Below are 23651 nucleotides of genomic sequence, written 5' to 3'. Positions count from 1 at the left end.
ACAATTCTGCCCGTGACGTCAGCGCCCAGCCGTCTCCACAGAAACTTTTGTCCCATCGGCCAATCAGAGAGCTAGGAAGGGGCCTGGGAGGGAAGGGGGTGGGAGGAGAGGGGAGTGGGAGGGGTGGGGGTGAGGGGAGAGGCGAGAGGTTTAGTGTGTGGTGCTGCTTGCGCTCCGCCCGGGCTGTCAGTCCCGGCTCCAGCCGCCGCGAGACCTTCCCTGAGACGCGCGCACACATAGCGCACCCCAGCCCACCGCACACCCTCGCTCCCTTTCTCACACACACGCACACACTCGGCCTGGCCCAGCAGGAGCCACTGACCATTTTGCAAGTGCCGGGACCAGCTGCTGCGGCACGGTGGGCACCAACACTCTGCGTTTCCATTCGGGGTTTTGGTCTTGGAGGCGACGACGAGGGCGCAGGCGGGCTCGGACACGGAACTGGCCGCTCCCCGGGACGGGCGCGGGCCTCGGCGGAGAGTATAATAAAGAGGAGCGGGCTGCAGCCGCTGTACGATGAGGATGGGAACTCCCCTATTTTCAGCTCTGTATCAAACGGATTGAAATCCTGAATGGAGGACCCGCTGACTTCATTTGCTTGGGAAAAATCGTCCAGAGGAACTCATATTTGGCTACTCTGAGCAGTGGAGGGGGTGTCCATGACGTGGCAGGGGGAAAATAGACATCCGAAACCTCCCGTGTGAACTGCAAACTGTGACCAAGCAAGGGGAACAGATCACCCTCTTATTTTCATGCAAAGGGTTTAAGCATCTTTATCTTAAACTTACTTCTCTATGCCTAGTACCCAGTTCAGGAGAAACAAGTGGAGCCCTGTCTGGGGGCCCCGTCGTTATTCTGGAGACCCGCCGCCAGTGGCCTGCCTTCGTTTTCCCACTTTCCTCTGGAACAGATCTCTGTTTGGGGCATCACAGTCTATCCGATAGAACTATGGCCAAATCTACATGAATGCTTTGGTAATTTCTGTGACCTTACTAGCAGAATTTACATGCAAGGCTGGAATTGAACCCAAATACATCTGAGGAAATGATATCTTAAGGCGTTTTAAAAATACCTAATTCAAAATAACATCCTGTAAAGCAGGATTTGTTAAGCTTTAAAACATGGCAGGTAAGAACTTTCTCTCTTTCTAGTCCCTTAACGCCCGACGCAGGGAAGGCCGAAGCGGAGCAGGACCCTAGAGGAAGAAGAGCCCAGGGCCCCGGTATTCCCTTAGCGGCAGGCAGGCGCGCAGCCCGGCGGCTGCTTTCCAGAGAGGCGCAACCCTCACTCCTGGCCCGCAGGGCCAGAGGCTGGAAAAGCTTCAGGGGCGCACTGGGAGGCGGCGCTGCGCTTCACCTGCCCTGCCCCGGACGCAGCTGGGGGCGAGGCGTCGAGGGACCACCCCAAGTCAATATTGGGATTTTTAATAAACGAAGGAATGGGATTTTAATTATTCAAAACCCAACTCCTCTGGGTCAGATGTTGTTGGGATGGTCCTGGCCACACGATATTAAAGAGACCGATCACTTAAAGGACAAGCAAAGCGTCCAGATGCATCCGTTGCAATTACGAATGGACCTGAGACTTGGGAGCGCAACACATTGATCGCTGGTGCCCAACTGGACCCTCCTTCCCTCTCCCCGTCGCTCCCTAAACCCCCCCTTCCCTCCCCAGGCAGACTCCGGCAACAGCCGGGACCTCGCATCCCTGCGTCGTGGCCAGGGCCGCATTTTTCATGAGCTGGGGCTGAACAGGTGCGAAGTGCGTTGGGAGCATCCGGCCAGCGGCCGGGCGCGGGGAACATGGAGAGCGAGCGCGACATGTACCGTCAGTTTCAGGACTGGTGCCTCAGGACTTACGGGGACTCAGGCAAGACCAAGACGGTGACCCGTAAAAAATACGAGCGGATCGTCCAGCTCCTCAACGGCTCCGAGTCGAGCTCCACTGACAACGCCAAATTTAAATTCTGGGTCAAATCGAAGGGCTTCCAGCTGGGCCAGCCCGAAGAGGTCCGCGGGGGTGGCGGTGGCGCCAAGCAAGTGCTCTATGTGCCAGTCAAGACCACGGTGAGTGACTCGCCTTCCTCTGTTATTTGTCTGCCGGAGCAGTCCGGCGGGGAGAGGAGAGAGAGGGGGAGCAATGGGGAGTCGTGAGCCACCGTTGGCTTGTGTGCCCCCCCAACCCCCTCCCCAAGTCCCCCCCACCCGCCTTAGCTTGGCGCGTTTCCCCCACCGTGGTGGCGGCGTCTTTGTGGTCCTTTATTTTAAAGCGGCAGCGCACCTCCGAAGCCGGTAGTCCTCCCAGCCTCCCGGCTTCTAGACTGGCTGCTATAGCTTCCTTCCCCGGGTCGGGCGGCGTCCGGCGTCCTCGGGCTGGACCATTGTCCCATGTCCTTCGCTGGGCGCCTGGCGCGTGTCCCGCTGCCGCCTCGCATAAAGGCCACACTGGAACCCCAACCGCACTCTCTGATAATAGATGATTGTGATCAATAGTCTAGAGTGTCTCCTTATTGGCACAAAGCCCGAAAGTGGCGCTAGTCGTTGAGTGTGGGATTTATCCCAGGACAGTTCCAGGCTTTATTGTTAGACCGCAGCTTTGGAGAGTTGGGGCAGCCCCAACGCTTCGATAATTCCCAGAGGATTTTCCTTGCCTCGATTGTTTGGACTGTAGATAGGTTCTGATGATTCCGCGTCTCCTGTCCACCCCACCCCCCTCTTCTCACTTCCCCACTTCCACGAATGAAGCAGCATCTAGATGTTGAGTAACAAAGAGATGGGTTTGGGCACAGTCAAATGGTGTATGTTTGTTCCTTTTCCTGGGATGACTCCACTTCATGGCCACAAAGCTCCAAACCAGGCACCGACACCGAGATTCCAATCTATCTCTTAGTCACAGCGCAAAACCCTGTAGGACAAGGGATCGGCAGCAGTGCCAATTCCCTTTATTAGAAGAAGGGGAACTACGGGCTACTAGTAGAAATGTAGGTCAGATCCTTAGACCCTTTTCTGCAACATACTACGGTGGGTACTCCCCTGGAGTAGGGGTGGGGGAGGGTAGCTGGCGTCCTTGCATTTTTGCCTCGCTTTGGTATTTCTTGAGCATTTGCTCCTGTTTTCGCCCTCCCTTACTGGCAACTGTTCCCGGTCCAGTATTCCTGGAGGATGCAAGAATGGAGATGTCTTGAAAACTGTTCTTCCATATCTAACTGAGGTATATTCCATTGGAAATATGTGCATGAAGGGTTTTTTAAAGAATTACTTGGACTCTTTTAGGTTTGGAAAATAGTGTCTGGTTTCCCGGGATAAATCAATGGTAGTTGCTTAAAGGAAGTCTATTTCATTTGGAATTTATATGGAATGTGAGAAATGAAAATAAAGGTGAAACGAAAACACACATGAAAGTTCTACTCTTTTCCCAAAAATATACTCTTGTTGGAACGTTTCTAAGACGCTGATAATATAAATGCTGCCTTCTTCTTTAACATGTGGCATTGCTAAATTCAATGATGAGATTACTGTCTTGCTTTACTAAATAATGAGAACTAAATAGGTATGAATTAGGACTGAGGTAAATTTACAACTCCTTGAGCCAGAAATCTGGTTGAGAGTGAATGCTTTGATTCATTTATGTTGAGAATAATATTAAGAACGTGATTTTAAAATATAATTTATTGTTAAATAAATTAAATTAGAATTCAAAACATAAAAATGGATTTTCCTTTGGTCAGTACTGGACTAACTGAATAAATAAATAAGTATTTAAAAAACACTTATTTAAATTTTAAATGAATATTATCATATAATTTTAAAGAAAAAAATGCTAGCTGAAAAAATTTTTTTCATTCCTTCTATGTTCAACTGAGGTCCCTCTGTTTACCAATTAAGTAGCTTCACTTGTATATTTGTCAAATGAGTTATACTTGCATGGATCTGTTCCATCCAATATATATGTAAATATCCTTATCCTTATTTTAGAATTACTTTAAGATTCTATCTAGCATACATTCTGTAACAGTTATACAAAGTATAGGATTGTTATGAGATGGGATTCACTCAATAACAATGGACTTTTTTGTTTTATACAAGATAAACTAGGATAAATCACAATTTACGTATTCAGATGTACAGCTTTTTTTCAGTCAAAATTAATGTAGATTCATTAAAAATTGCTATTAAGATATGTTATGTAGAGTAACAACATCAAGGTTAGTAATACAGTATAATATAGTAACACGTGCTTTCCTTTTCAGTAAAGATTCTAAGTGTTTAGGGAAGAAAATGTAATCTATCAGGTGGTATTATTAGATAATACTTTCTGTGTAGTATTTAAGACTTTTGCTCTTCATTTAATCATGTGTTGAGATTCTGTTAAAGAGATTTTCAATTCATGAATTTCTCTATTGCTCTTTTATGAAATTTTTATGCTGCTTCTGACAGTTATAGACTCCTCCTTCTCTGAAAGACAGCCAATCACCATTTGAATAAGTTAAAAAATATATAATAAAAGATCCCCTTTTATATTGTGATCCCTCACAACTGAAATTATTTCTACCTTAAAAATGAGTCGATTTTTCTTCATGATGGTAGGAGTACACTCACTGAGAAGAAGACAAAAACCATATTTTCATTCAAAGGCATTTATCGGTTGAAATAATGTATTGTACTTGAATGAAATTTTCAAGTATACTAAGAATCATTTCAATCTGCTTGAGGTTTGAAGGTTTGCGTCTGGTTTTGCTTTCAGTGAGAGAGATATACTCGTGATGTTGCAGTAATCCACTGCTACTGTTAATTAGTCATCATTACTACTGAGAAAAAGGAAAGAGAAGGGGAGAGGACAGGCTTGGGCTAATTACCTACTTTAGTTTAATGAAAGAAAGAGGGCTCGTGGAAACTGGGAGATGTACTGGAACAGACTAGACACAACACGTAGAATTAATTCAAACAGGACTATCTTCCAGTCTTCTAATCAAAGAAGTTTGGTTCTCCCTCTTATTTTCCAAATGGAATAGACATAGCTTTGTGAATATTTTTCTCCTAAAGCCTAAACTTAGCTAATGATAAAATGGAGCAACATCTGACTTCAAACAAAAGTATAGAATAATGGAAAGGCCAAATGTGCCCTTTAGTATTTATCTGGCCATGTCTAAGGTTGACGGGACCTATCTGTCACAGATGACTCTGTGGCTGAAGAGATTCTGTTTGGCTGCCAAACAACAACAACCTGCAGCTCAGCCATTTCAGGTCCAGAGTGGGAAGTCTGTGTGTGTTATGTGTGTGTGCATACATACACGTGTGCACTACCCAGTTGGATTCTTTTGAGCATCCCATCGCAGATTTGTTTTGTTTTGCTTTTTTCATACTGTCACTATTATTTTGATATGCTTTTTTTTTTTTTTTTTCTTCATTAAAGGCTGCCAGAAATAACTTAGAACAATTCTGGAAAGATACAGCAAATGTCTGACATTAATTACTACAAACTTTTGATCAGTGAGCATTTTGATTTAGCACTACTATGGTTTGGTTTGACTTAGTTTAGTTAGTTTTTAGAAGAGTTTGATCCTTCTTACCATTTATTTTAATTTCTGGTAATATAAATTGAAACATTACACTTAAGAATTCAAACTACCAACAGATCAGACTACTTGATACTATGAAAAGTAAATCCAGAAAATAACTAGAAAATGAATTGAACATTTCCACTTGCAATATGATTACTGGGTTGTTGTTGTTAGGTACAGTTGAGTTGGTTCGGACTCACAGAGACCCTATATGCACAACAGACTATACACACTGTCTGCCATGCACCATCTTCAAAGTTTTTGCTATGTTTGATCCCATTTTTGCAGTCCATATCCTTGAATGTCCTGTTCTTATGCTGACCCTCTACTTTACCAAGTATGATGTTGTTCTGTAGAGACTGGTTCCTTCTGATAACATGTCCTCCAAAGAATTATTATAGCATAATTTTTGAAAATCGCACTGAACTATGAAACACTGGGAATTTGGTATGCTCACTGTTTTACTTGGCATTCAGTCTTAAGCAAACAAGGTAATGAATATCCAAGCTATATAATCGAATGATATACTACTAACTATTCTTGACCAGTATTTGTAGGGGGAGGCACTCAAATCTAATTTTTGCATTATTTTAATTTATCCCACTAAGAAAGACAAAAGGAATTTTCCTTCAGAAAGGAAAATGAGTTCTCTTTGGTTATGTCATTTTAAAATGATGATTTATTCAGCACTGTAATCTGTAGCCTTAGATTTCCTATTGTTCTTGCAGTGTATACTAATTGATTACTATACAGTGATTAGAATGAATATTCATGGACTGGCTCATAAATAGTTACTGTTTTTGTTAGTTCTCTGACTGTAATTTTGGCTATAAATCCTTTATGCCCCATCAGAGTGAGTCTCGCATGGACTCTATATGTTTTCATCTGGGCTGTTTCCATCCCTGAGACAGACATTATACAAGTTCCACGTTGATCTGTAGTTTTCTACAGAAATAACAGAAACCAAAGCTAAGACATTGTACTGCAACTTTTCTCAAAAAGCATAACCCACTGCCATCAAATCTGTTCCAACTCGTAGAGACCCTGTAAGACAGAGGAGCACTGCTCTACAGGCATCCCAAGCCTGTAAATTATTACAGAAACAGACAGACAAAGTCATTGGTGGTTAGCAGTCAAGAATTTTAACCACTGTGCTACTGGGCATTCTATTGTTAAGTGTCATTGAGACGGATCTAACTCATAGTAGCTCTGTATAGGGTTTCCAAGGAGTGGCTGGTGGGTTTGGACGGCTGATCTTGTAGCTAACACTGACCCTTTGGTCCAGCGTATTATCCTGCAGCACACACCAGAACTTGTGCTAGCTGTATATAAAAAAAGAACAATCCTGTTGCCACTGTGAGTCCATTCTAATTCTAGGTGATCCTGTGTGTTACAGAGTAGAGCTACTCCATAGGGTTTTCTTGGCTGTAATCTTTAGGGTGGTAGATCACTGGATCGTTTTCCTCTGGTGCTGCAGCATGGGTCTAACAGTCGACCTTTAGGCTACAACACAAGTGTAAAAACTGTATGTACCACGTAGGGACTTTCCTAGATATACAGTTTGTTTTGGTTCTGTAGGATAATCACTGAACTGCTAACCTCAAGGTTGGCAGTTCAAACCCATCAACTGCATTTTGGGAAAAAAGATGAGACTGTCTGCTCCTGTAAGGATTTACAGTCTCAGAAACCCTACATAGGGTTACCATGAGTCCAGATTAATTTAACAGCAGTGAATTTTTATTTTTAATCTATAACAGTGAGACAAGTATTAATCACAGTCACTGAAATGTAACCAAAGTTTTGCTGATTTGTATACTTCCACAGTGAAAATTATCAGTGAAGGCCAATACATTCAAATACTTCAAGAGCCCCTATGGCAAAGTAGGATGGAGCATAACCCGTGAGGTTAAACATATCCCAGATATGAATTTTAGTGCTGATGATTAGCTCAATTCAACGGTTCCTTGTAAAGTTGTTGTAAGAAAGAAATCATCTACAGCAAGCCCTTACCACGGTGCCAATGTATGGCTCTTGGAATAGTGAGTACTCTTGCCAGTGTTCTTAGGTGGTGCAAATGGCTAACAAGCTCAACTGCTAACTAAAATAGTAGAAGTTGTAGCTCACTGAGCGATAACTTGGAAGAAAGGCCTGGCAGTGTGTACTTGCAGAGAAGCAGCCATTGTAAACCATATGGAGCACAATCCTACTCTGAGACACATTGTATTGCCCTAAATTAGAATCAACTCAACAGCAGATGATTTTATTGTAGGCCAGTTGGGCATGAACAGTAAGGGTCAGGGAGACTTGAAGAGCTAACTCCCTTGGATATAAGATCAGATACTGTAAGTGGAAGATGGCTGTAGCAATGATTTCCTAAGATCCTAATTCTTAGCTTTTCCACGGATTCATCCTCATCTTATTACGTGGAGGTGGGGGTGTCAAGATTCAACACTGATTATTTCTTCCTTCTTTAAGTCTCCCAAGCCAGCTGCTGGGCATTCGACTCCTCAGAGTTTACATTCTAGTCTCTTTGCACTGGGCGGAGGGAAAATGAAGACTATGTACAGGGATGTGACAAAAGAATTTCCTAGTTTCAATCCTGTGAAAAGATCAAAAAGAGCTTTTCCTAATAGCTGTTGTAACTGCCAAATCATTTTATACCTCAATGAAAGATGAAAGTGAATCTAGTATGTTTTAGACGACATTCATTTTCATACTCATGGGATAACAAGAACTTCATGGATGGTCGGGGACATGGCATAATGGACAGAATATAGATTTCAGAGCAAGATTTAAATCTGACTCTTACATTACTTGAGCTGTGACCTAGGGAACATCCCGTAACTAGAGACTCAGTTTTCTTTCTGTAAAATGGTAGTAATAAAAATAAATAAATGCAATTCAAAGCATTGTTAACCACAGAAAGTGTTCATTGCAGAGGTATCTATTCCTGAAGTTAATAGAAAAGAGTAATAAAACTTAAGGATTAAGTTGCATTTATTATTTTTTCAACCACATATTTTAGTTTTATACACTGTCATTGACTTTCTTCAGTGATAGGTGAGGAACAAACATATTTTCATTTCTTCCCACCCACTTGCTCTCCCTAGTTTTCAATTTACATGATATTACAGTAAGGAGGCGTGGTAGCGTAGTAGCACTTAACCACAACACAACAACCCTTCACTGTGGAGTACTGGTGGAACTTCAGGATAAGCACTAGATTGATGATCACAAGACTGACAATTCAAACTCATCATCCACTCTCTGGAAAGAAAGTTAGGCTTTATGCGCCAATAAAGATTTGCAGCTGCAGAAAACCTATGCTGTTGTTGTTAGGTGCCCTTGAGTAGGGTTTGACCCATAGCAATGCTGAACAGGGTTTCCGAGGCTGTAAATCTTTACAGGAGCAGAAAGCCTCATCTTTCTCCCGTAGTTTCTCATCTCTCCTCATAGTTTCGAACTGCTGAACTTGCGTTTCGTAGCGCGATTCTTAACCACTATGCTACAAGAGCTCCTTTCCCTATACAGGGTGGTTATGAGTTGGAACCTGCTTGCGGGTACCTGACAACAATAACCCTCCACTGTGCTATGTGCAATTTAGAATATTTGCCCTTTTTCCTTATATCTTAAGGATAAGCTCTCCTTTGCAGATGAGTCAATTCCAACTCTCAGTGGCCATATTGATTAGAGCAGACCTGCCTTAGAACGTTTTCAAAGTGGACTTAGTGTTGGACTGCTAACCGGAAAGTGGATGGTCCAAACCCACCAACTGCTCCTGGGAGAAAAATAAGGCTGTATGGTCCTGTAAGGATTCACAGTCTCAGAAACCCTACATAGGGTCGATATAAATCAGAATCCACTCCATGACATTAGGGTTGTGTGGGCAATCTTTATGGAAGCTGACTTCCACAGTTGTTGTGTGGAGGGCTGTTGGATTCTTAAGTGACCTTTCATTTAGCATCTCAGTGCTTAACCACTGTGCCTCCAGGGCTCTTTACAGATGAGGTAAAACCAAAACAATGAAACCTATTCCTTCAGGTCAATTCCTTTCATTGCTGTTGTTGTTAAGTGCCTTCTTAGTAGATTGGATTCTGACTCTTTGCAACCCTTGTACAGGGTTTCCAAGGACTGACTAGTGAGTTTGAACTGTTGACCTTATGGTTCAAACCAATGTTGTGGTCCAGTGTTTTACCTCACAGTGCCACACCAGGACTGCTACACTCGTAGCGATCCTGTAAAACCGTGGAACTGCTCCTTAGGAATTCTGACACCATAGTCTTTGTTGGAGCAGACAGCTTCATTTTTTTCCTGGGGAGAAGCTGGTGGATTTGGATCGTTAACCTTGCAGTTAGCAGCCCGATGCTTAAACCTACTACATCACCAGGGATCCTTACAGACAAACTAATTAGAAATTAATTTCTTGTTTTTCTTTTTCTCCCAGAATGTTGTATATATGGTGTATCCTCTGAAATTTTAAATGAACTTATTTTTCCATACGTCCTAACTCACTCACTTCTTTATTCTTGAACTTCAATAATTTTTTTGTGTTTTGAATTCCTCATCTCATTTAGCATTTCTCCTGGGTAATTGCTTTCATGCCCATGGGCTTCAGTTACGTCTGTTTTCTTGTGAATTAATGTTGATCTCTTGATATTTCTATATTGGCTTTTATTAGAGGTTCCCACCAAGATGTTCCAAAGAGATTCAGATTGAACATATCTGAAAAGGGATGTATCTGCTGTCTTTCTCCATTCTAGATCCTCAAACCTGATAACCGTTTTTCAAAATTTTCTTTCAACATGCATGGCAGCACAATTTTCTTATCCATCCAAGGCAAAATTCAGTGTTACATCCTGGTTTCTCCTTATCCCTCCCTCTTGACAATCAATATAGTCAAGTACTGTTGATTCTACAAATTGAATTATCATCCTTTGGATACATCAGATTCTTACTGTGCCATGCCAAGCAACATAAATATAGCTTTATAAAAATATTCTTGTTGTTGTTGTTGTTGTTGTTAAGTGCCATCGAGTCGGTTCTGACCCACAATGACCCTGGATAGGGTTTCTGAGGAGTGGCTGGTGAACTTGAACTGCCAACCTTGCCGTTCAAATGGTTCTGGTACATTAACACATTAACCCACATATACTTGCATATGTTTAAACCTGCATATATACAGGAACCATTTTTGGGGGGTTGAGGGAAGACCCTGATTATTTTGTAATTTCCACCCAAATTGGAGGAAATTGATTTTATCTTCAGTTTGTGGGGTACACCTTGGGTATGAGTCAGAAGCAACTCAATGAGACTTAAAAATAACAACAGTGGAGTCCTAGTGTGGAGCTGCAGGATAAGCCCTGAAGCTTCAAACCCACCAGTCACACCTCAGGAAACCTTGTAATGGGTCACTATGAGTTGGAACTGACTTGAAGGCAATTAACGACAAGTGAAATACAATAAAATTTCCTAGCCTGACACCACAAGATGGTACCGTCTTATATATCATCATACTTTAGTTAGTTTCCTAGCTATATTGGGTACTTTTAGGTTAAAAACCTGGAGATTTTACTTTTTCCTTGGGTATAAAATGTAATGCAGTTCATAATAATATTACATTGCTTTACATTTTGTAAATCTTTACAGTGTGGCTGTTAAGGGCAGTCATATAGGCTCTGATTTATAACATCCGTATGCATGGCTTCCGAGGAGTAGCTGGTGAGATTTAATCACCAACCTTAAGTTCACAGTCCAGTGCTTATTTTATAGCACCATACCATACCAGAGTCCTGATGTGGCGCTGTGGGTTAATGCTCTAGACTGCAAAGCCGTTTAAACTGCAAGGTCGTTGGTTTAAGCTCACCAGCTGCTCCTTGGAAACCCTATACAGGATCTCTATGCATTGGAATTGACTTGACGGCACTCAACAACATACCAGGTTAATTAACAATCACTTTAAATGAGCACGATGGTGCCATACAAAAAGCACTGGACTTCGAACCACAAAGTTGGTGGTTCAAGCCCACTAGCCACTCCATGGGAGAAAGGTGAGACATTCTGCTCCTGCAATGATTTAAAGCCTTGGAAACCCTGTTCTGGGCCTCTAGGAGTCAGAAAGGACACCTCATCATTTAACAGCAACAACAATCGTTTTAAATACAATGTCTCCTTTAATCTTCAGGAATTCAATGGCATTGCTTGGAACATTGTGGTTAAACTAGAAAGATATTCTGAAGTCAAGCAGTTTATTAAGTCTGAAAGTTGAAATGAGAAACCATTTCACATGGATTGTAAAATCATTGCTTTAAATCAAAAGATGAAACTTACATTCCAGCTTCTGAAATGATCTTAACATGAACTCATTTCGAATAGGGCTGTGAACCTCAAGGTCAGCAGTTCGAAACTACCAGGTGTTCCTTGGGAGAAAGAGGAGGCGTTCTGCTCCCGTAAAGATTTACAGCCTCGGAAACCCTGTACAGGGTCACTATGAGTTGGAACCAACTCCACGGCACATAACAACATATGTGTATAAATTATACAGATACATTACTATAACAAAAAATAGCACATTACAAAACATTCAAAAGCACACACAAAAAAATAGGGCTGAAATTAAAATACATATAAATCCAAATTTTACTATTTTATTTTATATCTCAATAGATCATCCAGTATTCCCCATGATGTGTGCATATCAATTTGGAGACAATGATTCTAATCTGTAAAACAATATTACTTCACATTAGAACATTGTGGCTAAAACTTTACATGAAGTTACAGTAGCACCTTCTGAATCACAGTAGTCTCTTAAAGTCTGGTTTTCCTGGCTTAATCAAGTATTCACTTGTAGTAGTTATTCTCACAGTTGCAGATATTTCAAGTATTTTCGAGCTGGAGCTAATTGGAAGCTTGAAAACAAGATTCAGGAAGTTCAGGGAGCTGCCGCTTTATACATTTGGTGGTGATACTGTGAGAGATGATTTCATCATAGGCATGTTTAGGGAATGAAGAATATAGAATTTCTGAATGTGGCACTGTAGGATCAGCACTGGACTGGGAACCACAAAGTCAGTAGTTCAAACCTACCAGCTACTCCTTGGAAACTCTATACAGGGTCACTATGAGTTGGAACTGACTTGATGGCATTCATTAACAATAACAACAAAAACAACAGGATACTGTAGAAGATACCATTTGAAATGTAGGCTTGAATGAAATTATGGGAAGCCTCTATTGCAATGTTAGAGCTTAAACTTCGTTATGAAATGGCAGATATCAAAAGTATTTGAGCAGCAGTGTCATGATATAGTTGTTGTTATTGTTGTTAAGTGCCTTGTTATAACCGACCTTGCAGTCCAGCTCATTAACCCACAGAGACACACCAAGAATCATCATGGTATAGGTGGTCTTGTAAATAGGATACATGGGAGCACAGTGGCTCTGTAGGATACACAATGAAGTGCAAACCAGAAGGTCAACAGTTCAAGCCCACCATCCAGTCCTCAGGAAAAAGATGAGAATTTCTCAGCCTCTGAAACCCTATAAGAGTTTGCTATGAGTCAGAACTGACTTGATGACGTTTAAAAACAACAATAAGGTATATGGGTCAACTAGTCTTGTGATATACAGTTGTTTTGTTTTGCTTTGTTTTTTGACTAGAGAAAAAAATTCTTGCTACCTCAAAGTTGTTATAAAATCTATAACTGCAAAGATTTCCCACCGGAGATACATTCTAAGACACAAGTGGAAATTTTTATATAGAATATTTATTCAAGCATAGATATTTTCGAAGTAAAGTGAATTTTTCAAATATATCTAAAAACATGAAAACTTATTTTTAAGACAATATTCTAAATTTTGTCCCAAATTGCTTGTTTCTTTCTTCTTCCCTCACTTTCTCTTGTTCCATACCTCCCTCCCACTAATCTACTACTTCCTCCCCTCTTTCCTTTTCTCATCCCCCTCCTCTTTCTCCTTCTATTTTTATACCAACAAGCCTGTCTTTACCATTAAGCACCTTCCCTATGATTCTTCAATTTTGTTCATGGAAGACAGAATTCTAAAATGACCCACAAATGGCCTCAACTCTTATAAAATTCCCACCTTTTCAATATCAATGGAACTTGGGAACATGCTGAGATATCACTGCTGTGATTCTGCTGTGTCCTCTGGTACAGGTGACTTTAAGAAAGGGATAGCTTCTAGGGGGCCTGACCTAAAACACACAGCCCTTTACAAGCATGAGTGTTTTCTGGTTGTAACCGAACAGAAAGTGAGCAGTGATGGTGTTTCAGTGGTGGGGTCCTCACATTCCATATCAGAGATGCATGCTCAGCTACCACTCTCTATCAGTGGAGGCTTCTTTGGCCATGAAGCTAAACAGGAGCGCCGGTGGTGTAGTGGTTAAGGCCTTGGCTGCTAACAGAAAGATTGGAGAGTCCAACCTACCAGTGATTTTGTAGAAGAAAAGATATAGCAGTGCTTTCATAAGGATTGTTGTTGTTAAGCACCATTGAATCGGTTCCGACCCATAGCGACCCTGTGTAGGGTTTCCAAGGAGTGGCTGGCGAGCTTGAACTGCCGACCTTGCAGTGCAAGCTGGCTTTGCTATCCAGCACATTAACCCACAGCACCATACCAGGACCCCCTCATAAAGATTACAGAACACCAAAACTCTACTGTTGTTGAATTGATGCCAACTCACAGCGACCCTATATAACAGAACAGAACTGCCCATGTGGTTTCCTAGGCTGGAATCTTTACAGAGGACTCCGGGTATGGCGCTGTAGGGTCAGCACTGGACTGCTAACCACAGAAAGCACAGTTCAAACCTATCAGCTGCTCCTCAGAAACCCTGTAATGGATCACGGTGAGCTGGAACTGACTAGATGGCACTTAACAACAATGTACTATTAAAGCATATCAATGTGTTAATTACTAATATTTTAATGTTATAGTATGCATTTAAGGAGCTCTGGTAGCGTAGTGGTTACGAATTGGGCAGTGAACCACAAGGTCAGCAGTTCGAAACTACCAGCAGTTCCGCGGGAGAAAGATGAGGCGTTCTGCTTCCGTAAAGATTTACAGCCTCGGAAACCCTATGCAGGGTCGCTATGAGTCGGAACCGACTCCACGGCACTTAACAAAAACAACAACAACAAGTATGCATTTAAAAGATTTGCCTAAAACTTGGGGAATAGAATTACAGAAGATGAAAGTAATAGGTGATTTCTTTTTTGTTGTTAAGATATTAGAAGAAATTGGAAATTATTTTCTCCTCTAAGTTGAATGTATTTTAATTTTCTTCCTTTCTCGGTATTTGAGATTTATTCAGTAGGCTCTTAAGTTCTGCTTTTCCTGGTTTTAATCAAGTATTCACTTGTGGTAGTTATTCTCACAGCTACAGATATTTCAAGTATTTTGGAGCTGTTAGCTAATTGGAAGCTTGAGAACAAGATTCAGAAAGTTCAGGGAGCTTCGCCTTAATTTTGATAACGAGGAAGAATGATCTGTCTTAGAGGTAGAGATATGGTGTTTATTCTTAGTGGTTTTTTTCCTTCTGTTTTTTCAGTTACAATATGTTTTTACACAATATTTTATGAATAATTGGGTTACATGATTATGTATATATGTAGAAGCTTTTTGCAATAAGGCTGTTGTTTTTAAGCGCCATCGAGTTGTTCTGACCCATAGTGATCCTGTCTACAGTTTCCAAGGACCAGCTGGTGAGTTTGAACTGCAGACCTTGTTGTTCGCAGTCTGGTACTGATGTTACAGCGCCACACCAGGAGTCCGCAATAAGATTAGCTGATGTCTTTTGAGGTTTTTTGTTTTTTGTTTTCTGGGAAGCGAGTGGTACATATGACCCTGTAATGAGCCAGAGGCAGCCTTCTACATCGTTCTCAGTGCACCCAACTACAATTGCCAGGTGGCTGGAGGGTTTTAGGGGTATAATGTTGGGGTATTGGGCAAAGCTGTGTGGCATCGATGGGCATCTAACTCTGATTTTTTTTCATGTTAGTTCCATGCTCTTACCAATTGACCTAATTAGTTGAGATTTTCAAATCTAGTGGCAGAAGTCTGTTTGACTGTCAGATATGAATCATGGGTCTCATAGTCCCTACTTGTATGCTCATTGGTGTTTACCTGAGGCAAGGAAAGGAGTTTTACCATGTTTGCTTTAGATAATTTTTCTTGATAAAAGCTACCATTACAAAGCAATTCATTTGATTATTTGTTTGGTTTCACTAATTTGGAATATGTTAATTTAGAATTAGCAGTAATTTGAATGGAGATAGGATGGCATTTACCTTGAACAACCTATTAAAGTAGGATTTATCTATAAATTAATGAATATGAAGATAACAGTAGGGCATGCTTATTTACTATAATGAGAAAAAGTTTCTTCTTAAATTGGCTCTCTTGTCATATGAACGATTCATGTGTCCATTCCATTATAAATGACTTTCTTTCTGTTTAATACAGTAGATGTTAAGATTAAAAGACATAAGTGTCAGCTAATTTGCATTACTTTACTGTCAGTACATAGAATATAATAGTTATTTGTTCTCTAGCATTTTCAAATAAGGGAAGTAAGATCACCCTCTACAATTTAAACCTTAAGTCAATACAGTTAATCAGTGCAGCTTTGTTCAAAGTCACCTCAGAATGACAGAATGGCTAACAAGCTGGACATGAGACTGTAACCTGTTTGAAAATACAATAAAAAAAATTGCTCTTAATGTATCTACACCAACTGGTGAATTAAAACCTGAATGGCACACTCATTTTTGCCATCACCTGCTCATTGAAAGGTTGATGGTTCAAATCCACCCAGCAGTTCTGCAATGGCATGGCGATCTGCTTGCATAAAGATTATTATAGTCAACAAAACCTCTTAGAGCAGTTTTGTTCTATAATACACACTAATGGGGTTACCATGAGTCAGGGGACAACTGGAAGGCAACAAACAATAACAACAACTAATGAATTAACCAAAAATTTCCCTTCCTTCATCACAATGTGGATAGATTCATTCATAGTAGGCTACCCTCTGCTTACTTGTACATTGTATGCATAAAATTGAATTTTTATGTATCATTCATTGTCTTTCTCACAAACTTTCAAGCTAATTTTACTTAATTTTGTAATCATGTAACTTAAGTACATAAAACCTGATGAATTATGAATGCAAAAACTTAAATTCCGTGCGTTATACAGTCTCAGAATGTATCTGAATCACTAAGAATTGTGAAGAAGTAGATAAAAGGAAGAAAACTTAGAAGGTTTTCTCCCAGAACTTTAAATAAATGACTATTACAATTTTCACCTTTTGGCTTATGCTGTTAAGTGCTGTGGAGTTGGTTTCAACTCAGAGTGACATTGTATAGAGTTTCCAAGGAGCAGATGTTGGGTTTGAACTGCTGACCTTGTAGTTAACAGCTCAGTGCTTATTCTACAGCACCTCAAAGTAATTTAAATTAGAAATCTTAGAAAATGCCAATCAGTAGACCCATAATTAAAGAAAAGGTATTTTCCCTATTACAAAAGTTTAGAAAATAAGTATATATTAATATGTACTACATAACACTTGATAGTAAATTAAACTGTATCTATATTATCTTTTGGTCTCCTGCTGTGGCACAGTAGGATAAGCACTGGACTTTTAGCTGCACAGTTGGTGACTCAAACTCACCAGCCACTCCTCTGAAACCCTATAGAGGGTTTCTGTGAGTTAGAACCAAGTTGACAGCACTTAACAACAACATATCTTTTATGCCTTAAAATTTTAAAACAAAGTGATAATAAGTGATGTTTAATCATCCAAAGAAACATATTTTCATTGTGGTTAGATGCCATAAAGTCAATTACAAGTCACAATAGAACAAAACATTGTCCAGTCCTCCCCATCCTCACAATTGTTCAGTTTGAGCCTCTTGTTGCAGCCACTGTATCGATCCATCTCACTGGGGAGTCTTTCTCTTCTTTGCTGAATCTCAACCTTACCAAGAATGATGTCCTTCTCCTCGGATAGGACCTTCCTGACATGTCCAAAGCATTCTGAATAACATTCTGGCTGTACTTCTCCCAAGACAGGCAGTCCATGTTATTTCAGTATTCTTGATCAAAACCATAATTCAAATGCTTCGACTCTCCTATGAGTCTTTCTTATTCATTGTCCAACCTTTACATGCATTGTTGTTGTTGTTATGTGCTGTGGAGTCGGTTCTGACTCATAGTGGCCCTGTACAGGGTTTCCAATGCTGCAAATCTTTACGGGAGCAGAAAGCTTTATCTTTCTCCTGCGAAACAGCTGGTAGTTTTGAACTGCTGACCTTGCGGTTCCCAGCACAATTCATAACCACTACACTACCAGAGCACCTTTTACATGCATGTGAGGCAATTAAAAATACTATGGCTTCTCCTGGGCCCAGGAGCAGGAACATGGCCTCAGAGGACTAGAGCGGAGTGTAAAGCGTCCAGCTGATATGCACAAGAACACCCACACTTGTAGATAGTACCCATTTGACCTGGCATCAATGGCTGGATGGTCAGAACACATCTAGAGGAAGAAAGAAGAGGAAATAAAGTAATCTACTACAATTAGATGAACTTGACCTTTGCTTGTGGATGCAGTATGGCAAAGGAGCAAACAAATCTTTACAGTGAGGATCATTCCCACCCCCCTTGGTACACAGGGTCAACAAGGATGGGGAACTTAGACATTGGCTACCCAAAATCCGGGGGGAGGCCTACAAAGTCAAGAAGTGACTGGCTTACAAGCTTTCAATAGGGAACCTAGTTCCAGAGGGTATGGGGAAAGGTAGAATCTCCAGAGTTGTTTCCAACCTGTCTGGATGGAGCTGATAAAAGGTGATGGGGATAAGACTTCTGTGGTTCCATAGGGAATGATTGCTATCAGTCTGACAGTGAGAATTGGAAAGGTAAAAGGAGGGGAGTGGCTTATTTTGCAGTCCAGGAGCGGAGATCCCTGGAACCATCAAGAGAAAAAAGCAAAGTGCAGGACCCTGTCTGGGGAAGCAGTGACGCCAGGGATGGAAGCAGAAAGGATGATGTGGAGAAAGGGGCTGTGTGCTGGGGGGAAGGGGGGGTATAAGGGTGGGGAGTTGTTTGTGTTGCACCCTTTGGTTGTTTGATGATGCATACAGGGGATTGTAATCATTGCAATGAAATGAAATACAATAGGATGAATGTAAAGATAATGTTCTTCCATGTAAACTATCACATCATTCACAATAAAAAAATTAAAAAAAAAACTATGGTTTGGGTCAAGGACACCTTAGTCCTCTAACTGATATCTTTGTTCTTGAACATGTTAAAGAGGTCTTGCGCAGCAGATGTGCCTAGAACACTATGTTGTTTGATTTCCTGACTGCTGCTTCCTTTAGTGTTGATTATGGATCCAAGCAAAAAACTTTGACAACTTCAATCTCTTCTCCATTTATTATGATGTTATTTATTGACTGAGTGTTGAGGATATTTTTTTTTCCTTCTTTACAATGAAGAGCAGTACATATCTAAGGCTGTGGTCTTTGATCTTCATCAGTAAATATTTTAAGTCATCTATGCTTTCAATAAGCAAGGTTGTTAAGGATTCTTCTGCATATTGCAGGTTGTTAAGGATTCTTCTGCATATTGCAGGATTGTTAAGGATTTTTCTTCCAATCCTGATGCCACATTTGCTCAGTATACAGACTGAATAAATATGATGGAAGAATACAGCCATGGTTAACAACTTTCCTGATTTTTAAACCATTCACTATCTCCTTGTTCTGTTTAATGACTGCCTCTTTGTCTATGTACAGGTTCTTCATGTGCACAATCAAATGCTCTCAAATATCATTCTTTACAATGTTATACATAGCTTGTCATGATCCACACAGTCAAATCCAGGAACTCTGTTTTTCATCAATGCCTTTAGTGTAGCCTGGAATTCTTCTTTCAATACTTTCAGTTCTTGATCATATGCTACCTCTTGAAAAGGTTGATCATCAATCTTTTATATTTGGTACAGTGAATTTGTATACTCTTTTTATCTTCTTTTGATGCTTCTTGCCTCATTTAATAATTTACCCATGATGGTGGTGGTGGTGGTGTGCTACTGAGTCAGTTCCAGATGATAGGCAGCCTGTATCGTGTTTCCAAGGCTATAAGTCTTTATGGGAGTAGAAAGTCTCATCTTTCTCCAGGGGAGCGACTGGTAGATTTGGACTACTGACCTTGCAGTTAATAGTCCAGCTCACAATCCACTGCACTACCAGGGTTCCTTCATTTCTCCCATAGAACACTTCAATATTGTAAACTGAGGTTTGAATTGTTTTTTCAGCTTGAGAAATGCTGAGCATGTTCTTCCCTTTTGGTTTTCTAAGTTTTGCACATTTCTGTATATTCTACTTTCTCTTCTTGAGTTGTTCTCTGATATTTTACAGTCAACTATTTTATGCTGTGATTTTTCACAGATGTTTTAGCCTTTCTACATTTGAGAGAAGGTTTCTGAATCCCTTCTGCCATCCATTATGGTCTTTTCTTTCTTTCCTGTCTTTTAAATTAACTTTTGCTTTCCTCATGATTGTGTTCGTGATGTCATCCTGCAACTCCTCTGATCTTCAGTCATTAGTGTCCAATGCATCAAATCTGTCTTCAGATGGTCTCTAAATTCAGGTGAGATGTATTCAGTAACATACTTTTGTTCTCATGGCATTGCTTTAATTTTTTTCAACTTCAGCCTGAAGTTGCATATGAGCAACTGTTAGTCTGTTTCACAGTTGGTTCCTGTCTTTGTCTTGGCTGATGATATTGAGCTTGTCCATTGCCTTTTCCCATAATCAATTTGAATCCTGTGCATTTCATTTTGTGAGGTCCAATTGTATGGTGTTCAAAAATGTATTTGCAATGAGTAAGTCATTGGTCTTGCAAAATACAGTCATTCAGTCTCCAGCATCTTTCTATCACCAACTCCATGTTTTTGATCTATTGATCCTTCTTAGCTTTGACATTCCAATCACCAATAATTATCAATGCATTTTGATTGTAAACTTGATCAATTTCAGACTAAACAAATTGGTAGAATTCTTCAGTTTCATCATTATTACTGTTAATGATTGGTTGGTGCATACAATTGCCTAATAATAGTTGAACCAACTGGTTTTTCTCATAGGCATATGAATATTATCTTATCACAAACAGCATTGTAATTCAAGGTGGATCTTGAGATGCTCTTTTGTATGATGACTAATGTGCCCTTCCTCTTCAGTGTGTCTTTCTTGGTGTAGTAAATAAACTATATGTCCATTTTAGCTTACTAATGCCTTTGATCTGTGACCCTCAAGGTCAGCAGTTCAAAACTACCAGTGTTCTGTGGGAGAAAGATGAGGCTTTCTGCTCCCATAAAGACTTACAGCCTTGGAAACCCTGTACAGGGTCTCTAAGAGTCGGGACCAACTCCACGGCACATATCCACCACCAATGCCTTTGATATCAATCTTTATACATTCCATTTCATTTTTGATGGCTTCCCATTTTCCAAGATTCACACTTCATAATTCTATATTTAATTATTAATGGATATTTGCAGCTCTTTCTTCACATTTCGATTCATGTCCTATCACAAAATGAAGATTCAGAAAGCTTTGCTTCATCTATGTCAAGAGACCAAAGTTACTTTCTGGAGGCAGCTCTTCTTCAGTCATACTTTGAGTGATTCCCAACCTGAGTGTCTCACCTTCTGGCACTGTACCAGACAATGTGCTGCAGCTATTCATAAGGTTCTTAGTTGTTGATCCTTCACAAGTGTTCTGCCTCTCCTTCTTCCTTGTCTGTCTTAGTTTGGAAGCTCCACTGAGACCTGGCCACCATGGAGGACCCTGCTGGTATTTGAAATACTGGTGGCATAGCTTTCAGCATCACAAGCCGCCATAGTAGGACAAACTGATAGATCATTGGTGGAAAGAAACAAATGGTGATCATAAGATTATATACAATCATAGTGAAGAACATAGCATGTCCTCAAGAAACCCCTATTATGGAGAAATGTTTTCATCCACTAGTACCTAATTCCATTGTTTAATCGTTTGGTATAGCTACTTCCTCACATGACTTCCTACAGGACTTCTCTAAAATGTGGTGATCAAACAGATGCCAATATTGGTACTATTTGACAATGATGTTTCTCAGAGTAAATTCAATAAGCTTAGATTACTTATCCATTGGTGTTCTGGTCCTGCTGGACTGAAAGGTCAGTTTGAGCCACAAGGTCAGTGGTTCAAATCCACCAGTTGCTCCTTGGAAATCATATATGGGGTCTCTATGAGTGGGAACTACTCAACAACATTTAAAAACAACAGCAACACAATTTATTAATCCAATCTTTGAGTTTTGAATCAGACCAGAGTCTTTTATTTAGTCAACTTAGATGTGCCGGTGAGATCTTTAAAATAATACTTGATAGTATTTAAGAAGGAGAAGGAGGGAATGGATGCTAGAGTGACCAAATATATTTGGTCAGCTACCATAGCTGCCTCATTTACAATTATTCTCTCTTCCTTCATGGTCTCTTCTGAATGCATTGTTTTTTTAAAATATGGTTTTTAACTTAATGGTTTGATGTGAGAGTAAGTAAAAAAGTATTGCTGCAAAGTCATAGAAACCATATTTAGCAAAAATATCACAATATGAAGTGATTGCTTCTAGACATAACTCCATCTAGGTCTCTCCACTTCTGAAGGCACTGTCTCCATCTCTCTTACTTTCTCTAAATAAGTCTGTGCTCTTCGATTTACACCACATCAAAACAACACTTTTAGTATCCTCAAGAGACTCAAATCATGTTCCTTACATTTTTGAAACACAAATAAATGTGAAGGTGGAAGATCCCAGCTGCAGTATGGATGGGGTAAAGTTTCCCAATGAAATTCTCATAGGACAGCCCTTGCTACTTTCAAAGAATGAGCAGCTGCATTGTCATAATAGAAAAAATTCTTCAGTGCAATTTTCTTGACCTTTTCTCAACATTGCTGTTTCCAATTTTCTTAAAATGTCTTCTGAATAAGTCCCCATGATTATCTTGTGTCCTTCAAGAAAATCTATCAAGATGACCCCTTTGCAGTCCCCCAAACCAGTCAGCATAACTTTCTGAACAGACCTTGTTGCCTTTAATTGAACTAGTCTTAACAGATCCTCTTGAAGAAGTCCTGGTACCATGGTGGTTATGTGTTGGACTACTAACTGCAAGGTCATCATGTCCAATCCATCAGTCACTCTACAGAAGAAAGATGAGGCTTTCTACTCCTGCAGATATTTACAGCCAAAGTCGCTATGAATTAGAACCAACTCAACAACACACAACCACCACCAACCATTACCACCAGATCCTCTTTGATTTGACCTTTTATTTTAAATGCAAACTAACAAGACAAAGTTAAGTGTATTACTCAGAGAACTTCTTTGCAGCCATCCTCAGATGATTTGATGTTGTTGTTAGGAGCCATTGAATCCATCATGACTCACAGTGACTCTGCTAAACAGAACCAAACACTGCCCTGTCCTGCACCGTCCTCACAATTGTTCTTATGCTTGAGCTCACTGCTGCTGCCACTGTGCCCGTCCATTGCATTAGGGGGTATTCCTCTTTTTCATTGATCCATCACTTTACCAAGCATAATGTCCTTCTCTTGGGACAGGTCCCTCCTGATACGTCTGAAGTGTGAGAGACCAAGTCTCCCCATCCTGGTCTCTAAGAAGCATTCTGGATATAGTCCTTCCAAGACAGATTTGTTTGTTCTTTTGGCAGTCCATGGTACTTTCAATATTGTTCTCCAACAGGGTTGTATCCTTTTACCATATTGATTCAATCTGTGTGTTAAGCAAATAATCTGAGAAGCTGGGTTATATGAATAGTTATGCAGCACGAGGATTAGAGGAAGGTTCATTAACAACCAGTGATATGCAGATGATACAACCTTGCTTGCTAGAAGTGAAGAGGAATTGAATACTTACTGATGAAGATGAGAAACTGTAGCCTTCAGTATGGATTGCATCTCAATGTAAAGAAAAGAAAACTCGTAATTGGATC

At 40.4% G+C, this 23651-nt stretch overlaps 1 protein-coding gene across 3 annotated transcripts in view; it reads left to right on the top strand.

Annotated features, from left to right (window-relative positions):
* Nucleotides 1–1802: 1802 nt before the first annotated feature.
* NOL4 (nucleolar protein 4) overlaps nt 1803–23651 on the top strand; it is a 509886-nt gene continuing 488037 nt past the window's right edge. For all 3 annotated transcript variants that reach the window (XM_006835051.1, XM_006835050.1, XM_006835052.1), the window contains exon 1: nt 1803–2066. In XM_006835051.1, the coding sequence (XP_006835114.1) occupies nt 1803–2066 (264 nt within the window). The remainder of the gene's footprint in view (nt 2067–23651) is intronic.

The sequence above is a fragment of the Chrysochloris asiatica genome, unplaced genomic scaffold (genome assembly GCF_000296735.1).
Source record: "Chrysochloris asiatica unplaced genomic scaffold, ChrAsi1.0 scaffold00015, whole genome shotgun sequence".
Lineage (NCBI taxonomy): Eukaryota > Metazoa > Chordata > Mammalia > Afrosoricida > Chrysochloridae > Chrysochloris > Chrysochloris asiatica.
This window is presented reverse-complemented; position numbering and strand designations above follow the sequence as displayed.